Source organism: Protopterus annectens, chromosome 6.part1 (genome assembly GCF_019279795.1).
Source record: "Protopterus annectens isolate FY-2018-M chromosome 6.part1, PAN1.0, whole genome shotgun sequence".
In the NCBI taxonomy this organism is placed as follows: domain Eukaryota; kingdom Metazoa; phylum Chordata; order Ceratodontiformes; family Protopteridae; genus Protopterus; species Protopterus annectens.
The window spans coordinates 56,394,595-56,407,044 of NC_056738.1; the positions used below are offsets into that span (position 1 = coordinate 56,394,595).

The 12,450-nt window shown below is 37.7% G+C and overlaps 1 protein-coding gene across 1 annotated transcript in view; it reads right to left on the minus strand.

The window, feature by feature from the left end:
- The window catches only part of LOC122805256 (adhesion G protein-coupled receptor E5-like), a 330,498-nt gene that overhangs the window by 39,424 nt on the left and 278,624 nt on the right, over nucleotides 1–12,450 (minus strand). Inside the window, exon 8 of the mRNA XM_044075345.1 lies at nucleotides 428–519. Within this exon, the coding sequence (XP_043931280.1) occupies nucleotides 428–519 (92 nt within the window). The remainder of the gene's footprint in view (nucleotides 1–427; nucleotides 520–12,450) is intronic.

Genomic DNA, 12,450 nt, shown 5'->3' on the forward strand with positions numbered 1-12,450 from the left:
CTTAGTAGCAAATCCCTTTGGCTATGGTGTGTAGGGTCCTGGGTTCGAGACTTGTAAAGGCTGTTTATTTTAGAACTTTATTGTATAAAACAACAAATCTTGTGGTGACATGTATAGTGTGTTGGACTGCAGTGCAGATGGTACCAGGTTCCATTCCAGGGAATGCAAACATACCTGAAAGGCCCAGTGGTACAGTAGTAAAGGTGTATGCCTTTCAACCGCAAGGTGCAAAGTTTAATTCTCACTACTGGAAAGAACTTTACAGATTGAAGCTGTATGTCTATAAGTAACTTATAAGGAAGTCTAGTAAGATTTCACTTGTCAGTAAATGTCACTCTGTGGCTCATACATTTGAAAAGGTGGATTACTTTTTATTTTAGCTGAAAGGAAAATAAGCATGGCCTGTAGTAGTTAGTAAAAAAGTTACCTTATTTTTTTAAATTTGCATAACTCGGGACTGAGACTTGAAAATTTTTCTGCTAATTTCCACACTGTAATGATGAAGATGATAGAACTCATCTGTAAGACAAAACAATCATTCAGCATTAAATTCATGAGTCAGAACAACAGTTACAGGTTTGTTTGCTGGTAAGATAAACCATACAGTGAGGTGAAACTATCACATAGTCACTTTAATCACTTTTTAGAAGAAAAAAATAAATAAATACAAACTCTTATATATCGAGACAGACATAAACCACTAATCATGTTTTATTTTATTTATTTAATTGAATGTGTTTACTGGGTAGAACACTGATCATTTCTGACCAGTTTTAGTCTCAGCACAGGATTATAGCTGACCAGATATATAAAGCAGACAATAATACAATAACACACACATGACAGCAAAACAGTATAATGGTAGAGTCATTCGTCTGATACACACTAAATCCAATGTATTCATTTACAATATGTATAAAAGTTTCAAAGTATTAGAATAAATTAGAAAAGGAGCAAAGGCTCATGGGCTGAGTTAGAGTGGTGAAGACATGTGACCTGAAGGGTAACAGGTACATTCTGCTTGACTAACTAAATGTAGTTTTTGTAAAGAACAGAACCTAGAGTATGAGGATGAATCTTTAATTTCATGTGGGAGGGACTCCCACAATTTGGGCCTGAGATTTAAAAATAAATGGCCAGAGATATGTAGGTTGGAGTGTGGGATTTGCATTTTAAGGCCTGAAATGTGCAAGATTCTAAGGTAGTATGTGGGATTATGTTTTATTAGTTATAAGGTTAAAGGAAGGAGAGTTTGTTCATGCAGGAGTTTGAGCAGTTGGGATCCTAGAGCAGGTCAACTCTGTGGTCAACTGGCAGCTAGTTTGCATTTTTTTGGTGTTATGCAGTGGTGTTCATTTTCTGTGACTGTTTAATGAATTCTAGCATTTAAATAGTGGAAATTCTTAATAAAGGCTGCTGATATAAAATGGAGGCTGAATTTGAACTGAGGTTGTATGATTCCTTTCCCTATTGTAGATCTATGAGAAAAAAGTATATTTTTGCCCAGAAAAGAAGGGGATTCTTTGTTTACATGTATTATAAAGAAGCAGGCATAACTTGAGTGATACGTCTAATCAGAGACCCAGATACTTGAAAGAGACTTGCTCTAAGGGATGGTTGCTGTGGTCATAGATTTACTTATTTTATTTATTATATTGCTTAGGATAGTGATCTGATCTCAGTGGACCATTTGCAGGCATAGGCTGGGTGAATATTATCACAAAAGAAATGAACAAAATATATTAGATACAAGGTATGCTAAAAGCATATACATGCTTACAAATGCAAGGCTATACTATAATGCTCCATCTCTATTGTCCATTTTTATTTATCCTCGACATATGGGTTCGGTTTTGATCCTCGGAACTGACTCAGCCATTACCACAGCTCCCACAGGCCCAAAATTCTCAAGCTTAACCCTTACCCACAATGTTCCTTTCCTAGTTATCTCAGATTGAGTTTGCTGAAAGATAGAATGAAAAAAAAACTCAAAGAAGCCATCATAAAGACCATATCTGGGACCATATGACAATAACAACTAGTGATATGTGTTCTTTATCCATTCCACCAAAAAACTAAAAACTTAATTGGTGGGGGAAGGTGGGAGGTCAGTCCATGATAAATGAAAATGGACAACACAGATGGAATATTATAGTAAGTACATAAATTCATTATCTGATGTCAATTTTCATTTTATCCTTGACATATGAGACAGAGTCCCCAGCTACCTTTGATTTTACATGGACTCAAGGAAGGATATTCCTGAGCACCATAGAACCAAATGAAACTCTACCCCTGGAGACCAGATCCAATTTGTAATGAGTGATGAAGGTATGAGGGATAGCCCATGTTGTGAAGTAGCTGCAGCTCTGGTAGAATGTGCCTTTGGAGGCTCAGGCAATCTCATTTTTGTTCTGTTATAGATAAAGGAAATACATTCTTTGAGCCATCTGGCTAGCGTTAGTTTGCTCACTGGTTGACCAAGTCTTGCAGAAGAGAATGACACAAATAGTTGTCAGATTTTCTTAAGTTTTTAGCTCTGTGAAGATAGAAATGTAACTGTCTGTGAACCTCTAACAAATGTAAGCATTCACCTTTTTTAGCATAATTGGGAAAAGATACTGGTAGATTGATGGTCTGATTGATATTAGACTGTAACACTACTTTCAGCAGAAAGGAAAGATTGGTTCTCAATGAAACTATCTTTGTAGAAAATCAGATAAGGGGGTTTACATGATAAGGCTTGTATTTCTGAAATTCTTCTGGCAGAAGTTATTGCCTCTAAGAATATAGTTCTCCAGGATAAAAAACTTCAGATCACATTCAGCTGATGGTTCAAAGGGAGGTTGAACAATGATTTATAATACTAACTTTAGATCCCAAGGTGAGGTAGGATCTTTGTAAAGAGGTTTTAGCAAGAGTATTCCTTTCAAGAAGGCTCTGCAAAGCTTATGCAAAGCCAGTGAGGATTCTTGAAAACCATTATGGAAATTAGAAATAGCGGCTAAATTAATTTATTATTGTTATTGAAAAATTTCTTAGACCTATAGTAGATGCAGTCCCATCTATTTTAAAAGATACCTATTAACTTTTGGGAAGTATTACTGACTTGACTCTTGATGTTAGAAATAATGAATACACCTTAATAACTCTTGATGTAAAAAAATTATTCACTTCCATTCCCAATGATTTGGGACTGGAAGCCATTAGAGAGCTGTTAGTCAAGGATACTTCCTTTTCTGGAGAGAAGATAATTTTGATCTGCCAATTGTTAGACCTGGTACTTAATAATAATCTTTTCATGTTTGATGGTAAAACGTATTTGCAGACATGGGGGGTGGCCATGGGCACCCCCTGTGCAAATACGCATGCAAATTTGGTGGTCCTGAACTGGGAAAAGGAGTTTCTATTCAGTAGTCCTGAATTTGAAAAAATTAAATTCTACAAGCGTTTTGTAGATTACGTCCTTTTAATATGGCAAGGTACCTTAGAGGAATTTAAACAATTTTTGGACTACTTAGAATCTACTACTACTTACTTAAAATTTACAATGGAAGCTTCTAATAAGTGTGTTCATTTTCTTGATGTTTCACTCACACTTGATGAACAAGGCAAAATTACATCATCCCTATTTAGAAAGCCGACTTGGACTAACACACTACTCCAATATAATAGTATGCATCCGAGGCATATGTTTCCTGGAATCGCTAAGAGTCAATTTATCAGGTTAACCAGGTTGTGTCAGAGTAGTGAATTGTTAGAGTTGGAAACTAACAAATTAGAAACACTCTTTCTGAATAGAGGTTATAATATTGGTCTTATTAAATCTATTAAAGATGAGGTCCTATATACTTCAGTAACTAAATCTCAGGTATTCAAGAAGTCTACTTTTTTAAACCTAAATCAACTAATAGTTTAATGAAAATTCCTTACGTTATGAAATATACAAGTGATGTAAAATGCATAGAACGTATTATACGTAAGAACTGGAATATACTGATGACTGATACTTCAGTAGCTAACCTAGTAGAGAGCTACCCCACTTTTCTATACAAAAATTGCTCAAATCTGAAGCAGATTTTATGTAAAGATCATTTTTTAGATTTTAAAAAAGCTACTGTTAATTCAGGAACTGTTCTCTGTGGTAATTGTAACAGATGTAATTACATCTGTTCTGATTTAAGTTTTAACCATCCTACTTTGAATTTCACTTTTCATTTTAATATTTCAGCTACTTGCTCTACAAAAAATTTAGTGTATTTAGCTACCTGCACTAAATGCACCGCTTTTTATATTGGTCTCACCAAAAGGAGATTAGCTGATCGAGTCTATGACCATTTGTATGAAATTAGGAAAGGCTCAGACACTAATGCTCTAGCTCAGCATATAGTAAAGCAAAAAGACCATACATTCTTATTTAGAGTGCTAGAAGTACTAGTCTCAAATCCTAGAGGAGGAGATGACAATAACAACCTGGCACTAGCTGAATTGAGATGGATTCTAAAGTTTAATGCTCATAATTACCCAGGTTTAAATACCTCTGTATCCATCAAACCTATTTTAAACAATAGGAAATGTTAATGAGGTTGTATTAAGATTCCCTATAGTATTCCTTTATTTGTAGCTTCATGTCATTATCTGTCTTTATGTTTTTGAGTATAAATATGTAATATACACCTTCATATTCAATGGGCTGTAGCACATTTTTCTATGTATTAACACTATAACAATATATCCCTATTTAGAATTCAGCTATTTTTTACACTTTATAGTTTAATGATATATTCCTTTAAGTCTCGTTTTAGCTATAAGCACACTTCAAATGTAACTTAGTCTGCCTGAAATAGTTATATGATATAGTAAATAGCTTGTATATATTTTTTAAAACTTTCTTGATAAAATTTCCTTTTAAAAAAATCCTGTAGTAATTCTTTATATATACATCTGTAATTAGATTTAAAAAAAATTTTAAGATGTCTTTAGTTCTATTTAAAATATGTTTTTTAAAAAAAAAAAAAAAAAAAATATTCTCAGAGACCATTTATTATTTAATTTTTACTTTATCAAATTTATATTTTTTTTCATGCTACCATAAAATTAAATGTAGCTATTATTATATAGTCTATGTGTGACTTATTTATTGGCTGATTATATTTACAACCCTTATAAATATTATTTTAGTAGTTCACACTATTCCCTAATTTTTTGATTGTCCTAATATGAACTTCTAGAATCATTCTAAATTTAATCGATAATGTATAGGACTATATTGTTTATTTATATACGTCATATAATTCATGCTAAATGTTTTTGTAGTTTTTAAGTCATTAATCTTATTAATTGTTACTAGTTTTAATTGTTTTTTACATACATACTCTTTAGAGTTTATAATAACCATAGCAACCATCACACATATCAGATAGCCTTGTTGCCTAAACTAAGGTCCAGTAAATAATGTTGTTCTTTTCTAACGTCATTCATTGAAATTGAAGTTCTTTATACTTCACATATTTTTGGACCGAAAACTTTGTCAACAACATACATTGCATATTAGTTTAGTGTTGTAGTTTTAATCGTTGTCTAACTGGGAAACTTAGTATGTAGTGTGGACACCTGACGTTGTGTATCTTAGAAGAAATTATATGCGATATCCTCACTATGTATACAGATATTTGTTCGGCTTGCTGCCGAAAAGATTTTTTCACCTACACAAGCTTTGCGTCTATTTTTGTGTGGATAGGTTTTCACATTTTGGAATTTTGATGAAAATGATTATGTGTACGTATAGTGGTTATAAACTTTGTAAATGATGTATATACAAAGAAGACATATGTTTACTAGACTTTGTTAAAGTGTGAGCATTCTGAACATTGTTCTACATTTCCCCTTTAACTGTTAATTGTCATAATTAATCAGACTAAGTTTGGCACCAACTGTTATACTATTTAAACTTTGTTTGTGGAGTAATCATTATCTGAGGAAGCGTGGTTGTTTCCACGCGAAAGCGCTTATCTTTATTCACTTGTTTTCTAAATTAAAAGTATATCATTTTATTATTCAGTTGCTACGTTTACTGGCTGATTTATTGGTTTATTGCCTGCAAACTATTTAGTATCTGGACACATCGTGGCAGAGATCAGGTTCTATTTTCTGGCTACCTTTGATTTTACATGGACTCAAGGAAGGATATTCCTGAGCACCACAGAACCAAATGAAACACTACTCCTGGAGACCAGATCCAATTTGTAATGAGTGATGAAGGTATGAGGGGTAGCCCATGTTGTGAAGTAGCTACAGCTCTGGTAGAATGTGCCTTTGGAGGCTCAGGCAATCTTGTTTTCTTTCTGTTACAGATAAAAGAAATACATTCTTTGAGCCATCTAGCTATTGTTAGTTTGCTTCCTGGTTGACCAAGAACTGTAGAAGAGAATGACAGAAATAGTCGGTTAGATTTTCTTAAGATTTTAGTTCTGTGAATATAGAAATGTAACTCTCTGTGAACATCTAACAAATGTAAGCATTCACCTTTGTTAGCATAATTGGGAAAAATACTGGTAGACTGATGGTCTGATTGATATTAAACTCTGACACTACTTTCAGCAAGAAGGAAGGATTGGTTCTCAATGAAACTCAATCTTTATGAAAAATCAGATAAGGGGGGTTTACATGATAAGGCCTGTATTTCTGAAATTCTTCTGGCAGAAGTTAGTGTCTCTAAGAATATAGTTCTCCAGGATAAAAAACTTCAGATCACATTCAGCTGATGGTTCAAAGGGAGGTTGAACAATGATTTATAATGCTAACTTTAGATCCCAAGGTGAGGTAGGATCTTTGTAAAGAGGTTTTAGCAAGAGTATTCCTTTCAAGAAGGCTCTGCAAAGCTTATGCAAAGCCAGTGAGGATTCTTGAAAACCATTATGGAAATTAGAAATAGCAGCTAAATGAATTTTGATGGTAGACAGTGAAGGTCCTGCCTTAAAGAGTGAAGCTAAAAATGTCAGTATCTTATCAATGGGCATTGATAAAGGACCGATATTATTGTTACGAACCCAAAAAGTAAATCTTTTCCATTTACTATTATAGAGTTTATGGGTAGCTGGCTTGCGTGAGGCTAAGATAATATGATGTACTGAAGACAGTGATGAAAGCCTGGCTATTAATGGAAGTGGAGAAACCAAGCTATTAGTTTGAGGGTCATGATGTTTGGATGGATTAAGCCCTCTGGAAGGGACAGAAGGTCTGGAGCTGGGTCCAGATTCCAAGGTTGTTGAATCATGTAAGGCCATAGAAAGGGGAAGCATATCTGTCAAGGCCAATAAGGTGCAATGACAATTAGTTTTTCCCTCAGTCTGATTGCTTTCTGTAGGAATTTCAGAATTAGAGGAATCGGGGGAAAAACATGCAGAATTCCGGAGGGCCAAGTGTGTAGAAGAGCATCTTTCGCTGCCTCCCTCAGAGGGGGAATCAGGGCAAAGTAGCTGCTGCACTTGTTGTTTATGGGAGAGGCAAACAGATCACAGGAAGGCTGACCCACTAATGGAAGATCCTTTCCGTCGCCTTCGAATTCAGAGACGACTCATGAGGTAGAAAAATACACCTGTTTAGCTTGTCTGCTATCACAATGGAACTCTCCAGAATGAATGCTGCTATCAGAAAGCTGTTGGAAAAGATCACCTACTGCCACAATCTGAGAGCTATTTGACATACGGGATATGATTTGTTTCCTCCCTGTTTGTTGGTGTACCAAACCACTGTCATATTGTCTGTTTGAATTGCAATTGCCCCTGAAGGAAGAGCAGTCTGAAAGGCTTGCAAAGCTAAAAGCACTGCCCTTAGCTCTAGTACATTGATATGCAAGTTGGCCTCTGTAGGGCACCAAGTTCCTTGGACAGTCTTGTCCGTATAATGTCCTCCACCACAACTGTGAGGTGTTCATGGTCAAAATCGCTTGGGGTTGTGGTGGGACAAAGGGATGGCCCAGAAGTATATCTTCAAAATGCATCCACCAAGTTAAATTTTTTCTGCAAAGACTGGTGATCAAAATCATGTCTGACATGGGACGATATGACATGATCCATTGAGATGCTAGCAGCCATTTTAGTATTGTCATGTGGAACCTTGCTAAGGGAACCAGGGTAATAGTCGCTGACATGGAACCTAATGCTTGTAGAACTAAACAAGCAGATACCTGCTTGCTGTTTATTATTCTCTGGACCTAAACTTTGATTTTGTGAAGGCTGGCAGGGAGAAGAGAAGCTATGGAAGTATGAGTATTCAGAAGTGCCCCTATGAACTCTAAATTCTGAGTTGGAATTAATTTTGATTTTTTGTAGTTTACAGTTATTCCCAGAGAAGAGTAGGCGTGAAGTATATGGTCTTTTGCAAGAATTAATTGATGCCTGGTCAGGGCAGTAATTTGCCAGTCATGTACATAAGGATCACTCAGAATCCCTGCAGTCTTGAGTGAGCTGTGACTGCTGCCATACATTTGATGAACACCATGGGGGCTACGGTAAGACCAAAGAACAGAATTCTGAACTGGTAGTGACTGGCTCCTAGTCAAAAGCAATCTTCTGAATCACTTCTCCATTTTTATATGATAAAATGCATCCTGAAGATCTACTGAGCACATCCAGTTGTCCTTTTCCAAAAATGTAAGAATGAACTGGACCATAACCATCCAGAATTTGGTTTGACAAACTGATTTGTTCAGTACACTGAGATCCAAAATTGGTCTGCAGTCCCTTGTCTTTTTTGGCACTGAAAAGAATCTTGAGTAAATTTGGGATTCTATCTGGTCTGGTGGGACTTCTTGGATGACTCTTTCTTCTAGCAGTTTTTGGACCTCTAGAACTGCCTGAGCCCTCTTACTAGATGAAACCTCAGGGATTTTCTTGCATATAGGAGGGGAGGAAGAAAAGGGGATGGTGTAGCTTTTGGATATGATCCGCTGCACCCAGGAATCTGAAGTTATTTGTAGGCAGGTGTCTTAGTGCAGGAATAATCTTCCTCGAGTGCCTCCAGAGGAAGACAATCAAGCCTCCTTTCAAGAGCAGTGTTAGGGATTACTGGAGAAAGAATCCCTGAAAACCTGGTTTTGTGGACCACCTCTGCCACGTGGATGGCATCTTCCATTAATGTTCCCCCCTCTGCCCCTGGGGTAACTAGCTCCACGTGTGTCTTGAAAAGGCCCTTAGGACATTCTGAACCACATCTTTTCACTATCTCTCTAATTCCTGGAAAAGTATCATTAGAGAGAAGAAAAACATACGCCCACGGCAGAAAGGGAATTTCCATCTTTCTCACACCTGGATAAGGTTTCTATAACTTTCTGGCTAAACAGGGATGCTCAGTCAAAGGGTGCATTAATGAATGAAAACTTTAATGGCTCCACAAAGTCACATAGATGTATGCATGTATGCCTCCTAATGGTAACACCTGAACCCACTGCTCTTATCGTCCCTTTGGCTGATTGTGCAATGAGCATCATGGATGAATTAGACATAGACTCCAGGGAGGCCAACTGGGAAGCGACTTTGTCTTGAATCTCCTCAGAAAAAGCTCCTGCTAGGGTATCTGATAACTCAATAATCAGATCCCTTTGAAGTCTGGTAATGTGTACCAGAAAATTCAAAGACTTTAGAGCAAAGGTCATTGACACATAAACCTGCTTTCCAAATTGATACATCACCCAAGACTCTCTGTTGATTGGATGGATAGAGGAACTTTCCTCAGCCAGTTCCTTCTTTGTGGCTGCTGCTACAACTTTGGCATCAACAGCTAACTCTTTAGCCCAAAAAAGGTTTATCCTTAGGTGTTGACAGAATTCTATTGTCTCCTGGGAATGGGTTCAATAGTTTCAGGGGTCTTCACTGCCTACTGAGAAATCAATTGAATGAGTTCATCAGTGAGTGGAGTCACCCAAGAAGGTTTTGTGCCAAAAGCCTGCAGGTACACTGACTCCTCAGGAGAGGGATTGTGGGACTTCCACTCACTCCTCTGTTTTAAAGTCTCCAAATGAGACACCATCAGGGGGGTGACCTAGGGGATCCCTCTCCTTACACTTTCTCTTCTTAGGGACCTCCTGTGTGGGGTGATCTGGGAAGCTATCAGAAGAGCAAAGAACCATTACCTGTGAATCCTGAGGTTCTCACACCTGCTGGCCCAGTGAAACAGCAGGATGAATATCCTGGTGTGAGACAGAAAAGTATATTTTCTCCAAAGTGGAAGAGGCCAACCATTTGACTGCACCTGTCAGTGCTGTCTCCATGGCCTTGAAAGCTGGCCCCAAAGAGGGAAGGGAGCCCAGAACTGAGAAAGACTTCCTCAGAATTGTGGACACTTTCTGCTTCAAACAGACAACTCCTGAGACTGAAGCTGGAGCTGAACTAATCTGTGCCAATGCTCCAAGGTGCAGAGAAGGCTCCTAAAAAAATAAGAGCCAAGTCTTGTTCCCCGGAGCTAACAGGACAGTTATGGCTCAGAGAGGTCTGCAGGTCCAAATAGACTGAAGACCTCCGAGTAGTTACTGATGCAGTCAGTAGTGGGTGACTTGAAGATGACAACTCTAAGGCTTAAGATGAAGCCAGAGGAGGAACAATAGGAGGGGGTCAAAGAGGGTCACTCCTAAGCCCATGGGGGCCAGAGAAGAAGAAACACCTGAAAATCTTCTCACCCAGAGAATCTTATTCTCCAGCCTCTCCACATCATCCTCAGTCAAGCTTTTGGTGGAAAGTGTGGACACAATGGAGGGAGACTTAGGCCCTTCCAGAAATGGGAAAGGCAACCTGTCTGAAAATAGGTCTATTGTAGGAGAGTAAAATGTTCTTGGGACACTCAAAATGGGATCGCCAAATTTTGCACGCAGTGCTGAAGTAGTCAGAACTGAGAAAGAAGTCTGATCAACAGGTTTCAGCTTTGAAGTTTCTGCATAATCCCACACTGGAATGCTAGATGCCGATGATGTTGGTGCTGGAGTTTTAGCAGTTGACTGCACCGAAGTGTTAGGTGCCAAAGAATCTGACTCCACCAAAATGCTCGGTGCTGAATAACTCTTCCTTATCCAGGTTTTAGAAGAAGAGTCAGATGGTTCTGAGGGTATTGAAGGAACCACAGACTTAGCTCCTTTTTTTGAAGGTGCCAATGGAGTACACAGCACTGACAGGCTCCTCTTTGTTGATTTCTCTAAAGATTAGGAAGAGTAAGCCAATGAAGACGGTGAAGAGATATCAGTTTTACTTTTTGTCTTCTCAGTGCCAGATAAGGCCTCACTGAAGGCTGAGGAGAGCATATCCTTCAAAATATGTGTGTTACATCTCTCAACAAGAGACCTGTGACTGAAAACAATGGCAAACTGAACAGTCCTCTTGCAAGTGAACAGGACTCAGACAGTACACACAGAGCTGGTGAAAGTTGAAAGTAGGGATCTTATGACCACATTTCTGGCATCTTTTAAAGCCAGCAGGCAGTTGTGGCTTGTTTGCCATTTTGAAGATAAACCCTTCAAAATTATGACAATAAAGTAATCACGCACACACATATACAGAGCAAGGATCTCACAGGCAGCACAATCAACAATAAGAAACACAAGAGATTTTTTTTATTATTTTCAGAGAGAAAACAGAAATTACAGAGAAAAAACTATCAGTGATGATATTAAGAGAATTACTGAAGTGTATAAACAAGGAAAAATGACAAAGGAAATAAGAGAGAAGTCTTAATATATCAAGAAGATTGCGGGAATGTTAAAACAGTAAAGCATTTTAAAAAGGAGGTAGAAGAAAGAAAAAAAATATTATCAAAATTACTACTTAGCTCGAGAGCAGTGGCAAACGCATCTGTCTTGATAAGTGGCAAATGACATCTGAGGTAACTAGGAGAGGAGTATTGTGGGTAAGGGTTAAGCCTGAGAGTGTTTGGCCTGTATGAGCTGTGGTAGTGGCCGAGTCAGTCCTGAGGATCAAAACTGAACCCTTATGTCGAGGATAAAATAGAAATTGACAATATCAGATCATTTAATTCACAAAGCAGTTTACAATGTCAAAACATGGATGGAAAATGGAATTATGCTTAGCAGAGATTTTTGGATAGGATGCAACCATAATGATAGAGATGCCTTTGATGCTTGTTCTTTGCTAGTGCAACTCCTCTTTTATCTTCATTAGCCAATCAGTATTTCTTATAAGTCTGGTCCATCTTTTCAATCTCCAACTTTTTCCTGCACTCCTTCTTTCTTTTGATGACTTCCTGGAGTTCAGTATTCCACCACCAGATTTCCTTATGTCCCTTATTTGCATGCCTAGCTGGATGGCATGTCCTCACACATGCTGTTTTGAGGTGATGCCATTCTTCTTCCAGTCCAACTATTTTCTCTTCTTCCAGAGATGCTAGAGCCCTGAGTAATTCCTTGTGATCTCACTTCAGTCAATTCCAGGTCTTCAGTGAAGTCTC